Genomic DNA, 25,111 nt, shown 5'->3' with positions numbered 1-25,111 from the left:
GATTTGTTACCACTAAAAATGTATTCTTTTGCTTTGTAAAACGGGCTAGAAATATTTTTAAAATTCTGGTTAATTTAACCATGATCACAGAATGTATTCTGTAGAAAAAGTGGGGGTGGGAAACATGCAGATTCATTAAGAAGAGGAAAATAACATCTCAAGCTCTTTGTAGAGAACAGCCCAAGAAAATGAACACCTGGCCCATTAACAGGATACTTGAGTCTCTTCAGAGACTAAAGTAATACATCTGGCAAATTCTCAGAAACATTACTCAATGTCGGACATTAAATAACCTAAGCAATTCTTGGGCTTCTTATATAAAGGTAAGGGTTCTCTTTTGTAGTTAGTTATATCCTGTTGTAACTGGTCAATGAAACTCTGTAGAATGGACTCCAGAAGTGAAAGGGAAAGGGCGTGGCAGCCTACATAGACCACAGTGGTCCACACAGGAAGGCAGGTTGCTATTCACTAGAGGTCCCTGGTACTATTTCAGGAATTAAGGAATGATGACGTCTTCTAGGCCCTTCTAGACGTAAGAAGCTCCTAACACTTGCTCGGCACCAAGACTGCCAACTCAGTGTCTTCAACTGAAAGAGTGAGTTAATAAATATTATATTAGATTTACATAGTCGGTTCTGCTAAATTCCCAACACTGGATTCAAGCTGTGAGACAGGAATAAGCTCTTGTTATGACAAGGGAAGTGAAAATGTGATTCTTCACCCAATTCCATGACGGAAAAGCACACAGATGCTACAGAAATAGCAACATGTGGGTTTAAATTTTCAATTCCTTAAACAAATTTCAGAGTTTCACAGGTCCAGTTTTAACTTGGTGCAACAACCAGAAGCAAGTGAAAACAATCTCCAGGCAGTCTCGTACGCATCAAAAATGGCATAAAGTTGAACCTGGTTAGATCTACTAGCCTCTATGCAAATAGGTTCATTTGTTACATTCTTTTTTAAAAAGCCTAGCAAGATAGGAAAACAAAACAAAACACGTTACACATAATTTTGGAAGAAAGGGGAGAAGAGGCTACACATACATAAGAAAGTAGGTGAGATGTGGTTCAGAAAACGCCTCTAAATGTCAGTGATGTGAAAGCTTAATTTGAAACTGGAGAAGGCAGATCTCCAGATAGAGTTTCTTGTCTTAAAAAGCAAACAGGTGAAAATGAGCATGATTTCAAAGAGAAAACTGCATTGTTTAACAATCACAAGTTCTGAAATTCAAAGAGATGAGTGCAGAAGTGAGCAAAATATGAAATGTGTTCCTGTTCAAAAGAATAATCATAAATTCTGGATCTCAGTCCTTCAGGTGTCATCGGAAAGTCTGGCAGGATGAGCAGGGCTGATAAAGACTGATCTGGCCTGATCCTTCCAGACTGATCAGACAGTCTGGTCACAACCCCCTTCTAGAGAGCCGCCTGTTGCTAGTCACTGCAGTAGGCACCTTGTGTCTGCTAACTTTGCTTAGAAAGTGTCTGCCCTTGGACTTCCCTGGCAGTCCAGTGGCTAAGACTCCGCATTTCCAGTGCAGTTTCGGGTAGGGGGACGTTTCAACCCCTAGTCGTCAACTAGATCCCACATGCTGCAACTAGAGATCCCACATGCTGTAATGAAACTGAAGATTCCTCATGCTGCAACGCAGACCCAGTGCCACCAATTTTTTTTTTTTAGAAGTGTCTGCTCTTTACCTGCAAGGCTAGCTTCCCCTCCTTCAGAGACTCCCCTAATTTTGCACAATGCACACAGAACACACACGATACACATGCATGCAAACAACACACTGCCCTCGCCCATATACTCTATACTCAGAAATGCATACACCAGTGGGTAGAATTTCACTGTCATTTTTAAGAGACATCTATAGAGCTTCCTGTATAATGAAATGGAAAAAGTGAACACGAAATAGTAGTCTGAGTAATAAGAAAGAGAGGGAAAACCCACACAAGTTACCACATAAATACAGAGGATCTATACTTAGAGAAGGAAAACCTTGCCTCTTCACTTCCATAAAAAAGTGACCACAATTAACCACTCTGATCTCAGATCAGCAAGAAGATACCAAATTTAATCGCCACTCCAAAGATGCATTTGCTGATTCACCATATAACGAATGTAAAAATATTACATACAATATTTTACCAACGACAAGAATAAATGTACAAACCAGTTCAGCAAAGCTGAATATTTTGGAAATGGAGAAACAAACCATGAATGTGGATGTTTAATGATTTAATAACAAAGTGAAGATAAGAAAGGATTATGAAGATACAAGTATTTCTCTTCTGAAAATGAGTAGTGCCAGCCTACTCAAAAAGCAATAATTCTTACTGTATAAGTATATATCCCCTTTTGTGGCCTGGGAATAGAGCTAATCATGAAAAGCTGAATAAGCACCTTATGCTTCCAAAATAGTCTAGATGCCTATTTATAGGTGAATCCAACAGCAGTCAGGACCTGCTTGTATAGAACTTAATGCAGTGGAACTTAATGAAGAACTTAATGAAGCTGAATGGTTCCTCAGCTTCCCTGGTGGCTCAGACAGTAAAGAAATCTGCCTGCAATGCAGGAGACCTAGGTTCAATCCCTGGGTTGGGAAGATCCCTGGAGGAGGAAATGGCAACTCACTCCAGCATTCTTGCCTGGAGAATTCCATGGACAGAGGAGCCTGGCGGGCTATAGACCGTGGGGTCACAAAAGAGCAGGACATGACGGAGCGACTAAGACTTTCACTTCAGTTCCTCAGCAATACCAACGAGGGACTGAGAAGTACGTACACACGCCTTCTGAGGCAGGGCTGGCCACTTGCCTAAGTCACATGGTGAAGGGTTCCAGCCTAAGAAGCTCTGTCACTATTACTGCTGTACATGTCAAGCCCATCCCTGGAAAAAGACCAGGATTCTTCAGATGGAATCTCAGAAACCCAGGGGTTCGGTCTTTTTCCTTAGGGACCTCCATGGATCTCAGATACCCCTTGCAAACAGAGCAGTTCTAACATGAAAGCATTTTTTTTTTTTTAAAGGAGGTTTACTCTGTGCCAGGACCATGCTACCTTTATCTGTTTTATATACTTAGCTTGAAGAAAAAGGTTTCTCTGCCAACGTGATGTTTGAAGCTAACCTGTGGGGATCTTTCCACTGATAACACCCCAGGATAGCTTAACTATGGTTTGTCTACAGGACAAGTGGGAGAGGAACAAGCACCCAGGGGAAACAGCCCTGGGAAAAGCGGACTGCCTGCCAAACAGACCTGGGGGACTTCACTGAAGAGGGAAAACATTCAGGAACGGGCTTCCTCATCACTCCCCAGGTCTGACGAGGTTTTCTTTGTAAGAGTCAGACACTCCAAAGATTGAACTCTTCTGCAACTGTGGTGAACTCTCTACGTACTTTTTACTACATTTTGGAATAAGCTTTCAGCTTGATTTATTATAAGAACAAACACAAGAAATTCTATGTGATGTGGACGCGTCTGGACCAGTTAAACAGTCACAGATATCATGGTGTTAATGAGGCTGATGTCAGAGGCACAATTCATGTACAGTTAACTGTGCTAAGCTGTGGCCTCAAAGAGCAGTCATGAGCCCAGATGGTCATTTCAGACACTTACGCCCTTGGTATTAACACAATCCATGGGCACAGGGTGGGTGGGTGAGGATTTGGCAAAGCAGCACAACCCACAAGAAAGCTGAAAAGTCGATGTTCCAAGACTTCGAAGAGCCATCACTGATCTATGACCAGAATATTCTGATGACAACTCACAATTAGCAAAATATTAAGTATCAAAGTTAAAATAGTTTTCTGAAATTGTTGATAAATTAGTCCCTTATTTTCTTAGCTATTCAGGCGTTAGCCTTTCCTAATAAATCTTTAGGACTGGGAACAGGATGATGAAATGCAAATTAAGTCATCTACAATACTTGTCCTCTATATCTCATAAGTTATAAATTGTAATAACCCCCCAAATTTATTGAGCACACTCTGTGCCAGGCACTACTTTAAGTGCTTTATACACATTAACTCCTCTGATTCTGTCAACTAAGAAACGTCCATTAATTCATTCACAAATGGTAACTGACTGCTCTCTGCATTCCGGGCACGTCTCTGTATGCATACAATACTCGGGAAAAGAGAAGAGGTAAAAGTCTCTGTCTTCAGCAATAAAGGAAAATAAAGCATAGAAAAATTTTTTTTGTGACCCAAGGTCACAAAGATAGTAGCTAGGAAATGTGGTTCTAGAATTTCTGCTCTTAACGACTGTATTTTTCTGTTGAAGATTTTATCCAACCTAGAAGGAGGAAGCCTCAAAGAAAGCCCTAGAATCACAGAATTCTAACACCAAGAGGAAGATGTTATGTATCATTTTGTCCAGATATACTCATGTGCGTCAAATCTCCTCAGGTCCAGACCTTTGGAAGGTATCACAAACATACCGCATCCTGTCTATTTGAGCCCGGGTACAGACTCCTTCCTTCTCGGCACAAGGTTCCAAGCACCCACGACTGGCTACCTAGACCACATCCTCATTATACACTGCTGCTGCGGCTAAGTCGCTTCAGTCGTGTTTGACTGTGTGTGACCCTATGGACAGCAGCCCATCAGGCTCCTCCGTCCACAGGATTCTCCAGGCAAGAGTACTGGAGTGGGTTGCCATTTCCTTCTCCATCCTCATTATATAGTTATCACATTTCTTGAGAGACTAAGAATCTTTGCCAAGGCCACAAGGCAAGTAACTGGCCACGGTTAAGTTCAGAATGCAAGTCCAATGATTTTTATCCCACACCCTACATTCTCATCCTTTTTACGTGATTACCTATGTTGAATACGTAAATTTCCCAATGAACCACATATAAGATCATACATATTCCATATATATAAAAGCAACTGAAAAAAGCAAAACTTTTTTTTTTTTAACAATTCTCTAACTCTAATCTATCAGCATAACGTATTCAATGCCATGGATTCTCACTCAAGTTAAAAAAGATAAATGAAAATGGAACCAAATAAGTCTTTAGGCTATACAGTGTGTGATGTACTGTCTCAATGCAAGGGATTATTTTTTTTAAATCTCCCATTTGGGAAACTGAAAGCATTCATGTATTCCATCCACATTTTTGTGTGTAGGACCTTTCAGGGATAGTTTCAGTGAAAGAAAGTCAGGTATAAAGAACTCAAAAAACCACCATTTTAATTACAGTTCAATAAAAAGGGGGTAGAGGAATCTAGTATTGAGCTCTGATAAAAGCAAAGTGAAATGAGCTTTGGAATTCCAGAGGCTGCCACCTGAGAAACAATGGAGTGGATTCAGTTTGGAGTCCACCAGGGGCTTCCCCGGCGGTCCCATGGTTAATGCAGGGATGGGGGCTGGATCCTCAATCCGGGAACTAAGATCCCACATGCAACGGGGCAACTAAGCCCGCAGGCCGTAACTGCTGAGCCTGCACGCTGCAGCTAGAGAGCCAGTGCGCAACAGAAGGTCGAGGGTGCTGGAAGTAGGAACTGACACAGCCAAGTAGATAAATAATTTTTTTTAAGTGTCTCAGGTAATTGGGGAGCTGGCAGGACCCTGGGGTTCAAACGCTCCATAAGTGGGGTCCAAAGGCACACGTTCTATTTCTACTAATGTGTTGGCAAGTTCTCTGGGTTTGAGTTAAGCCCTACGAGATTTCTGAGCAGCAACTCACCTCGAATTTAATTACTGGATGATTCGTTAAGTATCTGCAGGACAACTGCATGGTCTAAACTGAGCTTCTTAATAAGAGTCCCATGGACTGCAAGGAGATCCAACTAGTCCATTCTAAAGGAGATCAGCCCTGGGTGTTCTTTGGAAGGAATGATGCTGAAGCTGAAACTCCAGTACTTTGGCCACCTCATGCGAAGAGTTGACTCATTGGAAAAGACCCTGATGCTGGGAGGGATTGGGGGCAAGAGGAGAAGGGGACGACAGAGGATGAGATGGCTGGATGGCATCACCGACTTGATGGACTTGAGTTTGAGTGAACTCCGGGAGTTGGTGATGGACAGGGAGGCCTGGCGTGCTGCAATTCATGGGGTTGCAAAGAGTCGGACATGACTGAGCGACTGAACTGAACTGAACTGAATATCTAGTGAGTCCACATGGCATTATTCCAAATAAATGTTTTAAGAGCTGGAAATCCCTTAGTTTACAATATATGTATACAAATTCATACACGTGATCTAGGGATTGTATCTCCATCTCATAAAAAACATAGACATGTGATCAAAAGATAGATCCTCTGAAGGTAGTGGGCAGAGCTCGGATTACTAGAAAACCCTGTAGAATATACAAGATGGACAAGGGGCTGAGGTCAAGTGTTAGGAAGAAAAAACCCATCTAGCAATTACTCCAAGAAGATGAATAAACAGAGGAGCTGCAGCCCCGAACAGGACAAACGAGGCTGGGGGCTGGGGACCTCCTTCTCTTCCTGTCTGTGAGATCTAAGGTGGTTCTTGCCGCCTGGGGACAGGACAAGTAGCCTCTTCGGAAAGAAGCATCCTTTGACAACCTTCATGGAATTTCATGAGCACTCAGAAAACACATAAAAAAAAAAAAGGCCAGTTCTCTGCAACAATTAAGTTTCATTCATTTGACAGATACTTACTGAACAGCTACTATGTAGTCTTTGGTGCTTTAATTTAGAGCAAAGGATTGCAGTTAAGTGACATCAGGAAAACACAGTTTTCTTAAACATGAAAACAAACTTTGCTTTAACTCTGGGTTTGCCCCCAAATATAATCAAACTCCTAAAATTAAAGAATGCCACAAGTGAGTTATAACATACTTTCTTCTTATCTACCCACATGCAGAAATCAAAGCTCAGGTTACATCTGCCAACTTTCTTTGCGATCTGTAATTAATAAGGTTGACACTGGTTCCCATTAAAGTTTTGCTTGGCAAGCAATTCAGGTGAGTGTGGGAGAGTATTTAAGTTTTGTAAGAAAAAAGTGCAATGAAACTTGTGCAGTAATAATCACTTTAAAGCCCAAATGCTTCCCAATGATAAGAGTCAAAGATTATTAATGCCATTTAAGGAAAAAAAAAACCCCAGCAATTCTTTGCAAACTCTGAATACACTAATACCATCAAAGAGCTGCCCGTGGGTTGGCACGTGCTGTGGAAGTGGCGGGGAGGCTGTACCTGCTGCCTGTTGTTCGGCGTGTGGGGGAGCATGGTGCACACGTGGAACATGAGCTCGTAGTCTTTGTATGTCGTGTACAGGGAGTGCGTTCCTGTAGAATCAGCTGAAAACAAAGATTAATTACAAGAACAAGTCAGGCCACTGCAGATTAGCAATTCAACACTTAGAAGGTCATTATCACAAAAGGCAATTCAACTGAAAGGAACAGACGGCCCAAGTATAAAGGAGCAGTGTCTCGGTGGCGGCCCTGCTGCGCTCACACCAGGCACTGTTTCTACCACTTTCCAGCCCGTGGCAGCTGCCTGGGTTTTCTTCATTTGCTCGCACACGTGCTTTCTACTGAACACATGGTTTCCCCTCTCTTCTCTTCTGCATTCTTGCCTTCCCAGGGCTGATGACCCACATGGGAGAGATGCTTCAGCCACGAGGGATACAGGTGAAGAGAAGAGGAGGAGGTATGGTCTGGCGCAGGTCTGGGTGCAATGATTAAATGGGGCTGAGCTAGTCAGAAGCTGTCCTTGCCCCATATTGCACGCACGCGTGTGTGTGTGTTTACAGTTAATTCTTATTCTTGGGCACTTGACCCTCCAGAACTCAGAAAAATGAAACAGGATTGACTTCGTATGGAAATGAGGACAAAAGATACTAAGGATTTCTTTCCTGAATCATGGAACTAATTTTCTTTTCTTTTTAACAGGCAATGCGACGATGCAGTCATATGATTAAGACCAAGGAGAATGAATGAGATCTCTTACTGTATATTATGCACTGACACATGTTAAAAAACTATGACATCTGAATCCCTGTTAATCATACAGCTATTCATCTTTTCAAAAGCAGAATGATTCTTTGCAAATTCAAGACCCATCTGTATCATCAACAGATTACCTCACTGAGAATTTCAGACCCCAAGTCAACATGGCGACTATAAAACATCTAAGTAATGATTTTAGGACGGGGTTTTGAACCACCCTGCATACGGATAAAGATAAAAAGATAAACAGAAATTAAGAGGTAAACAATTCTTACTGTCTTTCACAATCCTTAATCTATATCTATTTTTCCACCTTTTAAAGAACAAGGAACAATACCATTCAATATTATTTAAAATGAAGTTTATTCTATTGGGTTTATTGGGAAAACTCTAAATAGTTACCTAGGGCTAACTCTTTTTTTTTAATCTGAAATTTAAAACTTTTTACTTTAAAAATATTAAAACACTTAATCTTCATGAGCATTTATTATTTTCTTTCTAAATCATGTAGTATTTTTTTTATTTCCAGCATTTATATCCAATTCAGAAATAGTCCTGAAAATACTTTAGAAAAAAAATATACAGTTTTGCACTGAAAAGGCAGTCATAGAAGGCAATTTCATGAGTAAGGGGAGTATGTAGAATGTTTATCTATGGATACTGGTAGAATAACTCGCAGATGGTCAGAGAGGATGTTCATCTAATAAGCTGTATACTATCTAGTCCCCAAATAAAGACATTTTCTCTTCTAACTATTCATTAAACGCATATTTGTTATTTTTTCATAGGACTTTTTAGGGAGTAATCCTCCATTTCAACTGTCTTCTCTTAGGATCTTGATAGTAAAAGTGGCTTTGGAAGTGAGCAGACCAGTCACGAAGGAACGATGACTGTTCTCTCCATGAAGAAATAACAGTGAAGGTCAGAGGATGAACTAACCCGCAGGTTCAAGGACTCCCATCATAACACTTCCTCAGATGTTTAAAACTCAGTACGAGAAATGCTGACAGATGCTTAAGAGTCTGGTTAGCGGGCTTCAGATTCAGGAAATTGCAGTGAAAAAAGAAAAGTGCAATTCTGAGGGGAAGGGGGAGAAACACTTTAAAAAATGTGGTCATAGCTTGTCTATCCCAAGCCCATACTGAAGGATGAATTTCAGAAATTAAGCATTTTTAAAGTTTTCATCTCAACTATCAGCATGGCAACGGGAAAGGTAAACTCACAAGCTTGGTGGGGTTTGCTGCAAATATTTCTACTAAAAAAGAGATACAGGGTCATCTATGGCAGTCTTCGGTTTTATCTCTGCACCTAACTAAAGAAAGTGGCCACAGCCTTGCGTCTGTTTTCTACAGCTCAGCAAAGCAACTTAGCGGCTCATGGCCCTTCTGTGCCTACCCCACGTCATTCTGTACTTAAGAGAGAAACGGCTCATTTTAAAGCTGGAGGGGACATCTCATATACTCTAGCCCAAATACTCTGAATTTTCTTTGTGAATAAAATATGGCCCAGATTTTACCAAGGTCCTGCAGCAGGCAGAATTAAAACTGAAACAGTGGGGGCCTTCCCTGGTGGTCCAGTGGTTAGGAATCCACCTTCCAATGCAGGGGACGTGGGTTCAATTCCTGGTTGGAGAACTAAGATCCCACCTGCCTCTGGGCCACTAAGCCCACTGGCAACAACTGGAGATGCTCATATGCCAACCCCACATGCAACAACTAAGACCCATCGCAGACAAAAATAAATAAATAAACATTAAAAAATTAAACACAATTCTCCTGAACTTAAGGTTTTCTTGCCTACTGCATAAAAGGCATAACTTTCATCCGACCATTCTATGAAACACAACTCTTAGAAAGTTCCTCTAAAGGGAAGATGTGCCATGATTTCTTTGTCTCTCATAGAACATCTTGCTCATAACAATATGAATCAACATGTCAAAATTTTGTTCTTATTTCCTTGAGCTAACATGATTAGCATGACATCTGTAATGTATAAAAGATATCTCCTAGGTCATAAAAACTCAAAGCTGATGTCAATTCTGTACAGAAGGAAAAAAAAAGTATTTGCACTATCTACGCTGTAGTTTTATAGAATGTATACATCAGGAGCTTTTAAAATGTCCCCTCATCCCTCCCACAGCAGAAGGACAGCAGACATGCAGAGCAGCAATGAGCCCATGAAGAATGAGCTCATTCTGCAGGAAGGCGTCCCTAAGGGCAGCTTGCTAGCACTGCTGGCGGTTGTATGGTAGTCTGTAGGTAAGGGGAGTTTGGCAGAGAAAAAAGAAAGAAAATTCAGAAAAGGCCTCAATGATCTTTCTTAAAAGAAGTGGACACTCACAATAGGTATCATATATTACTTTCTAACCCTTACATTTCTGAGGCATGAGCAGTGCACATTCAACTTAATAGTCAAGCCCCAACCTCGACATCAGTGGAAGACACACAGGGCCTGCTCGTGAGCCAACTTTTCTCCAGATCTTGTGATCTATCCTCTAAGTGTCACTTTCAAAAACAGAAGAACAAATATTGCATATAAGCACTTACAGATGGAATCTAGCAGAACAGTACTGATGAATCTATCTGCAGGGAAGGAACGGAGACATGGATATAGAGAATGCACTGGACGCAGTGAGAGGAGAGGTGAGGAGGAACTGATAAAGTAGCATTGTCAAATATATACAATGATGTGTGGTAAAGAATCTGCCTGCCAAGCAGGAAACTCAGGTTCAGTCCCTGGGTCAGGAAGATCCCCTAGAGGAGGAAATGGCAACCCACTCCAGCTTTCTTGCCTGGAGAATCCCGTGTGCAGAGGAGCCTGGCGGGCTACAGTCCATGGAGTCAAAAATGAGTCAGATCGACTGAGGCAACAGAGCACACGTGTAAAACAGATAGCCGCTGGGAAGCTGTCGTACAGCACAGGGAGCTCAAGCCTGTCCTCTGTGATGACCTAGAAAGGTGGGATGGGAGGGGGGCTCACGAGGGAGGGAGGCTCAAGATAAGTATACTTATGGCTGACTTACACTGTTGCATGGCAGAAACCAACACAACGTGGTAAAGCAATTATCTTCCAGGTAAACAAAGACCGAAACCCCAGAACTGATGACAAGCCAGGCACAGGGAGAGTGGCACCACTCTGTTGTAGGCAAGTATCACTGATGGTCGCAAGGTGAGCAGACCTGGGGCCACAGGGCCTTGGTTCCAACCCTGGCTGATGCTCCCCGGGACAGGTTCCCACTGACCCCTCCTAGAGGGCTGGATGCCCTCACAGATCCATCTTTTACTCACTCTTCAGTAAAAGGGCAAGAAGCAAATCACTGCTTGACAATAAGCAGTATTTCCCCAAATACACAAAATTACCCTACCTGGTGTTTTCAGGTGTGTTGAGAGCAACTAAGTAACAACACAGATACAAAGGTTGAATATTTAGTCTATGAGGACCATAAGGAACAGGATTATCGAAATGAAGGGACAAGACAAATTCACACATAGGAGGGAACCCACAGGTGCCCCACTTGAGAGAATCTGACCAAGGTCCTTGGAAAACAGGATGTATCAGCTTTTTAATCAGAGCTTCAGCTCCCCGGCTAATACCATGAAATAGGCTATGAACAAGATAAGGCTGCAAGCATGGCCTGCATGGATGTGGAAATATTTAGACATTTCAGAAATGAATGCAAGGTTTGGTCAAGCTGCAGTGGGACAGGGTGGAACACAGAGGTGAGGCGAAAAGAAAAAAGAACATACTAAAAGATTCTTCACAGAATACTGGGGGGATCTCTGCTCTTGTTACGAAGGAAGAAGAACTGACCTTTTGAGAGTATGTCAGACACAATGCCCTTGGGAAATGCGCTTTCCTTGCTCATCTGAGTGCATGGGTGTGCTTAGTTGCTCAGTCGTGTCCGACTTTGGGACCCCATGAACTGTAGCCCACCCACTCCTCTGTCCATGGAATTCTCCAGGCAAGAATACTGCAGTGGGTAGCCATTCCCTTCTCCAGGGGATTTTCCTGACCCAGGGATCGAACCCAGGTCTCCTGCATTGCAGACGGATACTTTACCACCTGAGCTACCAGGGAAGCCCCCTGCTCATCTGAGGAAATCGCAACTCCATCCCCAATAAGCTGGCTCAGCCGCTGCTGGGGTCAGGAACAGGAGGGCGCAGGACCACTCACTTAGATGTCTGCGGTGTGCCTACCTTTGGGGAATTAAATTTGTGCAGACACCCAAGTCTGAAGCTTACTTTTATTGTCCAGCTGAGCTCGATATTTACTAAATCCTTTCAGCCGCACTCTCTGGCCCAGCAGATCAAGGAATTCTTCAAAAGCTGGACCTGCCGTCTCGTTGTTATACATTTCCTCTTCGGTACTCTGGCCAGCTTTGCAGTACAGAATCCCGATCTTGTGCTGAAAGCTCAGCTGAAACGAGGGAGAAAGGTAAATTACTTGGCAAAAAGTATCAGACAAGTACACCTGAAACTAACACAATATTGTAAATCAACTATGTTGTTAGTCGCTCAGTCATGTCTGACACTTTGTGACTCCATGAACTGCAGCCCGCCAGGCTCCTCTGTCCATGGGATTTTTCAGGCAAGAATACTGAAGTGGGTACTATTCCCTTCTCCAGGGGATCTTCCTGACCCATGGAATGAACCTGGGTCTCCCGCATTGCAGGTAGATTCTTTACCGTCTGAGCCACCAGGGAACTCCAATGTAAAACATAAAATAAATTAAAAAAATTAAAAAGCATCACACAAGCTAACTTCAGTAAAATTAAAATTACAGGAGCTGAGAATTCTGTTCACAGGAAAGCATGCCAGGACAACTTCCAGAAGCTAAAAAAAGTAATCAACTGTCATTCTGCAAAACCCTACAAAATCATAACAAACCCAGAGACCTGAAAATAACAGCTGGAGAAATGTCAGACAACCTAAAAAATACAGTGAATGGCCTTGCCTACATGGGAGTTTGCAGGTTTCCAAAACAGACAGCTAGGTTCAAGCATTTATTTAAAAATAGAGCTGTGCAAACATCTTATACCCTCTATATAGTAAATAGCATTATCTTCGAAGTTAGAAAGAAAAAAAGAGCTGTATATTTTCAGAAGTTTTCCCTCTCTGGTTCTTAATGCTTTTTTGTTGTCATTATTTGAACATTCATGGAAATATGAAAGACTGTAATGGAAAAAACAAATCAAATTACGGTCTGGGGAGGAAAGACTCCCACTGCAAATTGTGATCCATGTACATTGATAGAACAATGTCTTATTTCCATAAAAGTAACTCTGGCTGAGCCATTACAGTCATTTCTACATTTCTGACTATCTTGAAAACATCTGCTAAATATACAATAGACCATAAAGAACTTTAATAGCAACTGAAGGGTTCCGGCTATAATTCTGTCTCTCTGTCCGTCCATGCCATGATGGAAGGTATCACACTACTTCCTCCTAAGGCAGGGGAGACAGCTTTTTTATTTTCCCCAAAGAGGAACTACCCATCAATCACAAAAGCAGGGCACTTTTTCCTGCTATAGCAGCAATCTGAGCCTCAAAGACTGACGGATTATCAGCCCTCCCCAATTCCCTAAAGACAGCTGTCCACAACACTGTTCACTTTTATTACCAAACTGTAAAACAGAGCCTTTAATCAAAACTCAGAGATGACTGTATCAGTAAAATAAGGCAAAATGGTACTAATTTCTCTTGAGTAGCAAAGTGATGACAACAGTCTCATCCGAGTGACCTATGACACTTACAATCCAAGAAAGGGAGGGATCCGCCTGCTATGCATCTCAGTGGAGATGCTGGGGAAGCTCAGAGCTGAGCAGGCAGCAGAGCACCAGTACACATGCTGTACCCTAAGAGCTACAGGGGAGGGGAGGGACCAAAGAGATGATTCCCTGTTCACCATCTGACCCAATGCGCCACCTATAGTGATGGCTCCTAGGGCTCGGGGAAGGGAGGCGGAGACAGCACACAGGCCTGATGTTCCTGTCTGAGCCTGAATCACCCAAATCACACTGTGAGGACAAGGTTCCAGGCGCCGAGTGTGGGCCTGTGAGATGCTGGGTTTAAGCTATTAGTATTATGAATTGTGCTGATTCCCTGGTGGCTCAGTGGGGAAGAATCTGCCGGCAATGCAGGAGACACAGGTTCAATCCCTGGGTCGGGAAGACCCCCTGGAGGAGGGAATGGCTCCCCACTCCAGTACCCTTGTCTAGACAATCCCATGGACAGAGGACCCTGGCAGAGGGTCAGACATGACTGAGCGACTAACATTTACTTACTGGGTCTTTAGTAACATTAAGACAAAAAACATTTCCATGCACCCAGGGACTGAGGAATAAACATTTCTGATCAACTCAAGTAAAGAAACAAATGAGACACCACATTTATTGCAAAGGGACCATCATCTTAAAAAAAAAAGTAAGTATAAGACAAATGCCTCATCATTTCACTATAAACACTCATTGTTCTGAGTGATCCGGAAGACACTGCAGGACTTAAAGTACTTTAGGAAACACTTGGGATTGACACTGCCAATGTGATGACATTGGTGACGGTCAGAATCTGGGTTAGTTTTCTAGCGTGACCCCTGGATGACTCTCCACCTCCTCAGAGCTGTGATGTTCTGACCTCTCTTCTACCCTCTCCAGTTGTCTGGCCCCAGCCTTACAGCGAGTCCCCCTGAAATTCCGCGGTGTGATTAGCAGGCATGCATACCCAGCATCCCCAGGACCACACACTCCCGCACCTCTATCTCCTCTGCACCCAGCAGGGGTGGCTGCACCATCAACCGCATCCTAGGAGCTCAGTGTCCCAGGGACCCTGCTCACTACTCCCCTGGAGCCCTGTCACCTCCTCCAGCACCACCCTGCCTTCTCTGTGCCCTCCTACAGCTGTGGCTTGTCCCAGGGTGCCCCACCATCCCCAGCAGCAACCTGTGGGGAGCAAGCCCAGGGCAGAGCCATCTCTGGCCCCAGGGTTGCGGCTGGGGTGGCCCCGGTGGCTGAAGCAGGGCCCTCTCTGGACACACACAGTTTCTCTCCAGTCCCTACCCTTGTGGACATGATGCCTTTGTGACTCAAGAATAGTGAATAGTGAAAGTTGCTGAGTTCTGTCTGACTCTTCGTGACCCCATGGACTATACAGTTCATGGAATTCTCCAGGCCAGAATACTGGGGTGGAGTGGGTAGCCATTCCCTTCTCCAGGGTATCTTCCAACCCAGGGATCGAACCCAGGTCTCCTGCACTGCAGGCAGATTCTTCACCAGCTGAGCCATGAGGGAAGCCCAGGCAGAGGCCAAATACCCAGATAACTGAAACCCCCTTGGGGCTTCTGTGCTGAGTGCAGGGCTATTCGCTCACATATCCTTTCTTCCAGCTTTCAGACAAACCAGCGAGTCTACATCCCAACTGGGAAGAGGACTCGCCTTTCATCCAAGAAGCCCTGGGCCCATGGATGTGGCTAGGAGAGACTTCAAAGCCCCCAGCTGTCCTTCCCAGCCCCAGAACTCTGCTCCAGTGGAGATGCCCTCTTACACACACACCACTTGGGCCGGCCCCCCCACCCCAATCACCAGCTTGGCCTCTGTGACCTGTGTGCCAGTGGGAGAGGACATGAGATGGGACTTGGGAGACAGAACCATCTCCAGCAACTGAGAACTAACCGCTGTGGCCAGTGTAGCACAATTTCAATAAAAGAACAGAATGGGACGTTGTGTGGAGGAAGACATAGCTCTCGGTCTCTTAGAAACCTCATGAAATCAACAGCAATGCAATATACTGAGGCTGACCCCTCCCACCCATGGTTTATCAGAAAGCTGGCCCAATTCCAAGGGGAGGACAGACCCCAGGTCTCCATGAACGAAAACCCTCAATTCTCTTGGAACAAGCTTCGTCTCTAAGGCCTCTACACCTAAACCTGAGGTCACCTTTAACCATACCTCCACTCCCACTGACCCTCCTTAACTGTTCTGATGCAAATTACACCAGGCTCACAGTCCTGGGGGGAACCTCAGGGAACCAGGAACCTTGGGCATCACCACAGTCAAAAACTAAAAACACCCACTTGTCAAAACTCTATACTGCTTCTGTGTCCAGGGCTGAACACACAGACCCTGCATAGACAGGCAGACGATCCCCAGCCTCCTGAGAATGGATCAAGACCGCATGCTCTGTACCCAAGGCCAGAAACTCTGTAATTATTGAGCAGAAAATTTAAATTTAAAGGAAGGCAGCAAAAGACAAAGTCTCAGAATGGCCTTGAAAATAAATTCAAGTGTGCAGGAAAGTCCTGCCACTGCCCTCTCTAAACTCAACCACCTGTGCTGTGTGTAGTCGCATGTGTTCAGACCTCTCTGATTTCCTTTCAAGCAAACTGGTGCATGAGTGAACATATATCTGGAGGGGCAGTTGGCTTAAGAACAAACGAATCCAAAGATGCCATAATATTCTAAGTCAGTAAGCCGTCATGAAAGTGAAAGTGAAGTCACTCAGTCATGTCCGACTCTTTGTGACCCCGTGGACTGTGCCCACCAGGCTCCTCAGTCCATGGGATTCTCCACGAAAGAATACTGGAGTGGGTTGCTGCTGTCATTACCAACCTGAATTATTTTTTTTACAAAGTCAACCTAGTGGGGAGGTACAAATTAACATTTTTGGATTAACATAGCACAGTGCTATATATGGGCTTCTCAGGTGGCAAAAGTGGTAAACAATCCACCTGCCCACGTAGGAGACATCAGACACATGGGTTCAATCTCTGGGTCAGGAAGATCCGCTGGAGGAGGGCACGGCAACACACTCCAGTATTCTTGTCTGGAGAATACCGCGGACAAAGAAGCCTGGAGGGCTATAGTCCATAGCATCACAAAGAGCTGGACACAACTGAAGTGACGCAGCACACACACACTATATAAAAAAGATAACAAGGACCTACTGTATAGCCAGGGAGCTCTACTCAATATCCCATAATAATCTACAGTAAAAAGAATATATATACATATATATGCATAACTGAATCACTCTACTGTACATCTGAAACTAACACAACATTGTAACTATACTCCAATTTTTTAAAAAAAGTCAATCTATATAATCTTATGAACTCACTTGTTAGAAAAACTAGGATAGTCTTAAAAAAAAATGGGATCTTAGAAGTTGATGAATTTATGTAGATAAAGTAACAAAACTTTCAAGTACTACTCAGGATTACTTTCTTTATTATTCTCCATGGCATGGAGTCTTCCTGCTCAACACATCTCACCAAACGTAAAGAATGGAATGAACGATCTGGGACCTACTATACCTCTATTACAGCATCTCTTGTACGGAGCAGATAAACTCAGTGTCAAACCATGAATAGATTCCAAACTCCAAGAAAGCAGGAAACAACAATCTATCCTTTTTAAGTAATTTTTTGATATTAAAACCCCTTAAGAATAGTAACATAAAATTGGCCCATTCCCTCCCTGGGCAGCTTTCTATTAGGAAAGTGGATAAAAACAGCACTAACTGAAAGAAATTCTCAAACACCCCAACCGATGAGTGTAACTTTTAAGACCCTTTAGAAACTAGAATATGAGATAAGACACCACTAAGATACCTTTAGATATCATTAAGAGTTGTGGGAAGTCAAGACATCATATTGTACACTATTAATAAAGTATAGCAGAGTCAAGTAAATATAATTCAAAAGAAAAAGCACTGGAAACATATAATTGGGGCTATAGGATGGACTGGTTTTCTTAAAATAAACACTGCACTCACCCTCACCACAACCTGGCTTGACTCTGTGCAGGCAAGCGGACCCAAGTCTGGCTCAGTGACAAATGCTTCACACCAAGCCCACCTGAACCCTGAGTCCCCAGACCAGCAGCAACACACCTGCTCTGCCCCTCCATGACAACAGGATTTTCTCAGCTGCCTCATGGCCATTACATACCACACACTTTACTAGTGATAACCATGGTGAATGCTTCTGTGCAATTTTAGAAGTCAACTACTCAGGTTTAGTTGTTGGTTTGAATATGTCAGGCCTCAATGTTGAGAAAGGCAGATCTCAGGATTATCCATTCCGAATATCATGGTGTCTGCTTCCTCTGGCTGAGAATGCAGTGTTAATTTGCTAGAAAAATTACAACTTCATCTCTTTTAGAATTCTAGCCATCCAAGTATCAAACACTCTACCAATACAACATAATGAGTGTTACTGGGTCAACCAGGAAGTACCACATCTTCCCTCCAAAATGTGCCAAAATATTTTCCTTGGAAAATTCTGGAACCACATCACAATTGTCTTTTTCTTTTGTTTAAACCAGGTGAAAGAAAAGTGAAAAGTGCCAGCCGCTGAGTTGTGTCCAACTCTTTGCGACCCCATGGACTGTAGCCTGCCAGGCTCCTCAGTTCATGGGATTCTCCAGGCAAGGACACTGAAGTGGGTTGCCATGTCCTTCTCCAGGGGATCTTCCTGACCCAGGTCTCTGGGATTCCAGGCAGATTCTTAACTGTGTAAGCCATGAGGGACTTAAACACAAATCCACTCATTTAAAACAAACTGCATACTCTTGGGCACCTAACTCTCAGTTTTGCCTACAAATTATCTTGCATCTGAAGTTAAAAGACCTCTTTCCATCTTCTGGGTACATCCTGTCCATCATTCTCTCCCGGATGATGTCAATAATCACATAATTGAGCTCCAGGCCACTATGAAGCTCTACCTTCACCTGACTGTCCAATTCCCTTCTACGAGATAATCTTCCTAAAGCACAGCTACCATCATGTCCTGTCCCACTCGAAAACCTTCAATGCTTCCTCCTGCCTTCCATATCAAGTGCATAAACCTTAGCCCAGCATTCATTCTTCTATGCTTGTTGTCGTTGTTTTAACTCTCAGCTTCCCTGCGTGTGCCCCTTCCTTGAAAAGAAAAGAGTCATAGTTTCTAAAAGAGCTAAGTACTCATATCTCCCTGTTGGAATTCTACTCAAATCTCTTTCCCCAGAACACACTGCACTTCTGCCTCTTCAAACCCACCACAGCCACATTCTGCCTTGCAAGGGCCTTTGTGCTCTGTCATAGTGATCTCCCCAAGAGTAAGGACCAGGTCTTAGCGTCTCGATTTTCCTGATGCATGCTGTTCACTGCCATCCGTAAACCTGATGTTTTGCACACAGTAAACAACAATAAATTCAGGGAAATAGTTCAGGGAAAGGTCCAATGTGAGTTCTTTAAACCCAGGGGATGGACTTCCCCGGTGGCCCAGCAGCTAGGACTCCATGCTCTCAACACAGAGGGCCTAGGTTTGACCCCTGGTCAGGGAGCTAGATCCCACATGCCACATCACAGACCCACATTCTGCAACTAAGACCAGGCATAGCCAAATAAACAGATGAAATAAATAAATTTGAAAACAACAACAACAACTACAAGAACCCTGGGGAAAGACACCAGTGATCCCTAACAGTCATGAATCAGATCTGCTCCTGCTGGCTGGGACATACCAGACCTTGATAAAAATAATGCAAGTCACAGACTTCCCTGGTGGTCGAGTGATTAAGAATCCACCTACCAACGCAGAGGATAGGGGTTTAGTCCCTAGTCTAGGAACTAAAATTCCACATGCTGCAGAGCAACTAAGCCTTTGAGCCACAGCTACTGAGCCTGTGCTCCAGAGCTTGCAAGCCACAGCTACTGAGCCCACATACGTTAACTACTGAAGCCCTTGCGCCTAGAGCCTGTGCTCTGCATGCAACCAGAGAAGCCACCAAAATGAGAAGTCATCACACCACAGCCAGAGAGTAGTCCCTGCTGGCCACAAGAGAAAACCCGTGTAGCAACAAAGACCCAACACAGCCAAAAATAAATAAATAATTTAAAAAATAAAACAAGTACACAATCATCTTTAAAAAACCAATGCAAGTCACAACTCAGCAGGAGATGCATTACTTAATAATAAAGGCATCTTAACTAGTAATACAGGCACATTTGAGAAAAACTGGAGAGAAAATGCTTTTAAGGCGTTAAAAATAAATAGTCTTAAAAGGAAGATGGATGGGAAAACACTGAAACATTCAGGACCATGGACACCAAGCGTCACACACTTCAGTCTCATACGTGATACACACCCCTTGCTCATCGAGCTTGAGCAGCTGCTCTGAGACCTTGGGTGAGCTGGAGGCTTGCCTCAGGCACTGGATGCTGAGCTCAGGAATGACGTATTCCAGAACTTCTTTGAGCGGGAGCCCACGTGCAGTCCCATGCCTGGCGGTAGAGGGTATGGCATCCTCCAAAATTGCTCCTCTCAGCGTTGTCAGCTGTGGGGCAAAACAGCACACACTTCAGTTAACCTTGACTCTTTAAAGCATAATGTTTCAACTGCCTTAAAAAAAAAAAGAGCAAGAAAGAGAAAGCTCTTTTCTAAGTGAGTACAAGAGACTACAGTTCTCAATCTGAAGAAGCAGATTCAACCTTCATCAGTCTTTACACAGAGGTATACAGAAGTCAGGAAGGAGCTGGGTGGGGCTGACATAACCAGATGTGCCCAAGGCATGAGGAGGAGGGGGCAATGCCCCACCAAGCAGACATAAAGACACACCCACCGCAATCAGAGCCAACAGTGCTGACTAGCCAGGAGCCACAGGGCTGGGCCAGTCGTAGCCATCTCCTCCGTCCTTCCCTTTCCGTTCTCCCATGGACCATCATCTTCTTTCCTTCTACTCTTTTTGTTTTGTTTGTTTCTTTTTGTATTTTTCCTTTTCATTTGTTTTCTTATTTTTTTCTCTCTTCTACTCTTCATGTTCTTCTATTTAACTTCCCACTGCTGACAATTCCCAAGGCTGGGTGGGGCCACTCTGAGACCTCTAGAGGCAAGTGACTCAGGTCCAAGAAGGTTCTTCCTCCCCATCTGTGATATGTCCTCATGGAGTCACTGTTCTGACACAGCAAATCTAACCCCAGGTCTAATGTGCCGAGAAAGGAAACCCAGCAGCACTGCCAGCCTAGAGGGCTGGCTCTCATCCCACCCCACCCCCTACCCTCCACTCTGGCTACAAAGCAGCCATAGTGATGGAGGTCACAGTGGCGCCTAGCATTTGACAGTGCCCAGGGCACGCTGTCCAACAAGACTTTCTGCAGTGATGAGGTCGTCCTCCCACTGCACTGGCTGGCCCAGGAGCCATCATCCCCAAGTGGCTGTGGAGCACGTGACCTGTTACAGGTGTGACAGTGGAAACTTATTTCTTATTCAATTCCCTTAAACTCAAATAGCCTCCTGTAGTTAGCAGCTACTGAACTGGATGGCACAGGTCCACAGCTTAAAATATGCCATCTTCAGAGAGGGCTTGTTTCTCCTACTTATGGCACAGAACCTGGGCCATAAGATACCAATGCACAGCCAAGTAGACACTGAGTACTAGGCTTGGGCAAAGCCTTTGAGGGGCTCTCTGAACTCAGACCCAGGAGTCACCAAAATACACATTCAGGACTGTGTAATCAACACATTGCCATCTAATTACAATGGTCAAGAGGATAAAAACTAAAGTGCAAATCAGATCTGGGTCTTTATGTAAATCAACATTCCCATCTACGTGCATCAGCCATCTGTGTTACAGCCGCACTTTTCACTCAGAGCAAGACCAGTGGGGGAGTAACCTGGTTGCTGGTGGGAGGACGTGTGGGTCCACGGAGCTCCTGGACCCACAGACACGCTAAGCCAACACTCACCTCATGGGTGGCTTCCTGGTTTTCTGCATTTGATTCTAAAGTTGTTTTTCAATTTTGACATGAATCATATAGTTCAGATTTGTCCTCTGCCTTATGCCCAAGAACCTTGCATTCTGCTGATTTTATCCTTTCTGTCTTGTAAGGTGACGGTAAAATCGCTGCCACTTAACACCCATCACAAGTTTGCAGATATTTCACTCGGAACCAAATAGTGTAAGCCCTTTCAGTCATCTTAACTGGTGTGAGCAACACTGACAATAAAAGCCACACATTGTAGGCAACAACCCAAGCAGTGACCCGAGGCCCAGCCCAGGGCAGACGCCACACGCGCCCAGTACCTCACTTGTCCTGAAAACCACCCGGTAGTTGAACTGGGACCCTTCCTTCTCCTTGGGGTCTTCCACCTTCTCCCTCCGCACGCTGACTGCCACAGGGCCGAGGTTCTCATCGATTCCAAAATAGTTCTGATGCTCTGTGATGGAGAAAGTGGAGGCATGAGAAGAAGGAAGCAGGAAGAGGATGGGGATCCTGCAACTTGTGTATCTAGTCCAGAAGATGCACCAGCGTCTCTGGTGCAGGATTTCCCACAAATGTGATCAATTTTTTTATCTCCAACTTAGACGCACTTTTCTTTTTTATTGCAAGAGGACACTTGCTTCACAATATTGTGTTGGTTTCTGCCATACCTCAACATGAATCAGCCACAGGTATACATATGTCTGCCCCCTCCTGAACCCCACTCCCGTCTCCCGCCCCATCCCCCCAGGCAGTGCTCTAGAACGGCACAGAGCACTGGGTTGAGTGCCCACCTGGTAGGTGACTATGAGGCAGCTAGCATAGGGACCTGCAAGGACATTCTTCCTAAGACATGATCACTAGTCTCTTACTCACAGAACACTTGTGTGCCAGACATGGTCTTGGCCGTGGAGTCACAACCCAGAAAAACTTCCCCGTCATGAAGCATATATTCCAGTCTGAACGCTGCCAGTGACGGCAAGCTCAGCTCTGGGAGAAGCCCTTCTGGATGCGTAAGTGAGCTCTGCTGAAAGAAGTATAAAAGCTTCACTCCAACCACACTTTTTAAGTGTCTTCTTCTGCAAGGACCCAGACTTAACACAACACTCAGATGTGGTCCAACCCATACAACAGGGACGGTGCAAATACGCAAATGTTTATTCATGCTGCTTCTCGATTTTAGCAAACTTTCATACCAATAATCCACGCTAAGCGAGCGAGCCACGCAAAGCCCCAGGTGTTATTCATTTACTTCTTAATGAACTGCTGCCCAGTCCATTCTCCAAGGTGCGCACTTACAAAGCTGGTTTTTTTCACCCTGTATTCAAAATCACTTTAACAACCTCCCCCTTTTTCACTTTTATCCCTTTTCAATGTCACCTTAGTAGTTTGGGCCAATCTTTCTGATGTATAGTTTTCAGTTAAAGAGAAACATGCTCCATCACATGTTTGTAAGCTTGAAAAAAGCCATAGGTATTCCAAAGGCTTTGGGCTATGCTAACATCTCCTGCCACAGTAATTTCTGAAGGAATAAGGAATGTTATTCATAAAGTAGAAAATAGGTTAAGGTCAACAAAGAAAAACAGTACTTGTATCACTCAAGGAAAACATTATCCAAAGCCACTAATGAACACTGGCTACATCTTCAAAGGCAGATCATTTACTTTTTACTTGTAACCAAATGAGATAAATACTGACATAATTTCCTTTTGAACCAGTCAGGACTAGAAGCAGCAAGTCCCCTATTTTAGGGACTAAAAAGGTGAATTATTGCCTCAGTCCTGGGCTTATACAATAGGAAGTGAGTCTTCATTTTTCATGGATCCCTCATCCTTGTAAATTATGTACTGATAATAGTCTGCTTAACTGTTACAAACATGCACAACTCCAGTGAAATTAAAAATAAATAATGAATTAACAATACATTGCAAAAAATGAATTATTTACCAATGAGTTATTTATTAATAGCCTGCTGCATTAAGAACATATTTCAAGAAGTGACTTGCAAAAATGCTCAAATCAGTTTCTTGGTAGGCTTTTGATAAAACCTGTGATACAAATCAAAAGAAAGTCAAGGGCTTCCCTGGTGGTCCAGTGGTTAAGAATTCACCTGCCAATGCAGGGGACATAGGTTCAATCCCTGGTCTAGAAAGATTCTATATGCTTTCAACTTTTTTTTTTTTTTTTTAAGTATAGCTAATTTACAATATTATGTTCATTTCAGGCATACAGCATAGTGATTCAGTATTTTACAGATTTTATTCTATTAAAAGTTATATACAAAGTAATGACTATAATCCCCTGTGCTGTACAATATATCCTTGTTGCTTATCTATTTCATACAAAACAATCTGCATCTCTTCATCCCTACCCTAGCCCTCTACCCTTCCTTCCCTCACTGGGTCCCACTAGTTTGCTTTCTATATCTGCGAACCTGTTTCTGTTCTGCTATATATATTCAGTTGTTTTATTTTTTAGATTCCACATACCAATCAATAATTACTTGTCTCTCTCTGACTTATTTCACTAAACATAATATTCTTCAAGTACAACCACATTGCTACAAATGGCGGTGTTTCATTCTTTTTTATGGCTGAATAATAAAGATAAATACTGACATAATTTCCTTTTGAACCAGTCAGGACCAAAAGGACTGTACCAATTCTTTATCCATTCATCTACTGAATGGATTCATTCAATTCATCCATTCATCAGGTTGTTTCCATGTCTTGGCTATTGTGAACAGTGTTACTATGACCACAGGGGTGCATGTATCTTTTTGAATTATAGTTTTCTTCAGGTATATGCCCAGGACTGGGATTGCAGGATCCCATGACAACTCTATGTTCAGTTTTTGAGGAACCTCTATACTATTCTCCGTACTGGCTGTATCAATTTACATTCCTGCCAACAGTGTAGGAGGGTTCCCTTTTAATCCATGTCCTCACCAACATATCCCATTTGTGGACTGTGAGGTGACGGCCATTCTGACTAGTGTCTGGTGATCTACCATTGTTACTCTGATTTCTCTAATAATTAGTGATGTTGAGCATTCCTTCATGTGCTGATTACCCATCTGTATTTCTTCTTTGGAAAAACGTCTGTTCAGGTCTTCTGCCCATTTTCTGACTGGGCTGTTTGGTTTGTGATATTGAGTTGGATGAGGTATTTATGTTTTCATTATTAACCCCTTGTTGGTCATCATTTACAGATACTTTCTCACATACGGTAGAATGTCTTTCTGTTTTGTCAATAGATTATTTTGCAAAAGCTTTTAAGTTTAATGAGGCTCCATTTGATTATATTTGCTATCATTTCTTTTGCCTCAGGAGACAGGTTTAAAAAAATACTGCTATGACTTATGTCAAAGAGTGTTCAGCCTGTATTCTTTTCAGTGAGCTTTATGGTCTGCAAGATTTAGGTCTTTAATCCATTTTGAATTATTTCTGCAGATGGTGTG

The 25,111-nt window shown here is 43.4% G+C and overlaps 1 protein-coding gene across 1 annotated transcript in view; it reads right to left on the bottom strand.

The window, feature by feature from the left end:
• The window catches only part of SIPA1L2 (signal induced proliferation associated 1 like 2), a 245,437-nt gene that overhangs the window by 75,540 nt on the left and 144,786 nt on the right, over nt 1-25,111 (bottom strand). The window contains exons 4-7 of the mRNA XM_070364870.1: nt 21,975-22,108; nt 20,040-20,228; nt 12,158-12,332; nt 7,162-7,265 (exon numbers count right to left, since the gene is read on the bottom strand). Coding sequence (XP_070220971.1) covers nt 7,162-7,265; nt 12,158-12,332; nt 20,040-20,228; nt 21,975-22,108 — 602 coding nt within the window. The remainder of the gene's footprint in view (nt 1-7,161; nt 7,266-12,157; nt 12,333-20,039; nt 20,229-21,974; nt 22,109-25,111) is intronic.

Source organism: Bos mutus, chromosome 28, assembly GCF_027580195.1.
Source record: "Bos mutus isolate GX-2022 chromosome 28, NWIPB_WYAK_1.1, whole genome shotgun sequence".
Classification (NCBI taxonomy): domain Eukaryota; kingdom Metazoa; phylum Chordata; class Mammalia; order Artiodactyla; family Bovidae; genus Bos; species Bos mutus.
The sequence above is the reverse complement of the archived record's forward strand: the minus strand, read 5'-3'. Positions and strand labels throughout refer to the sequence as shown.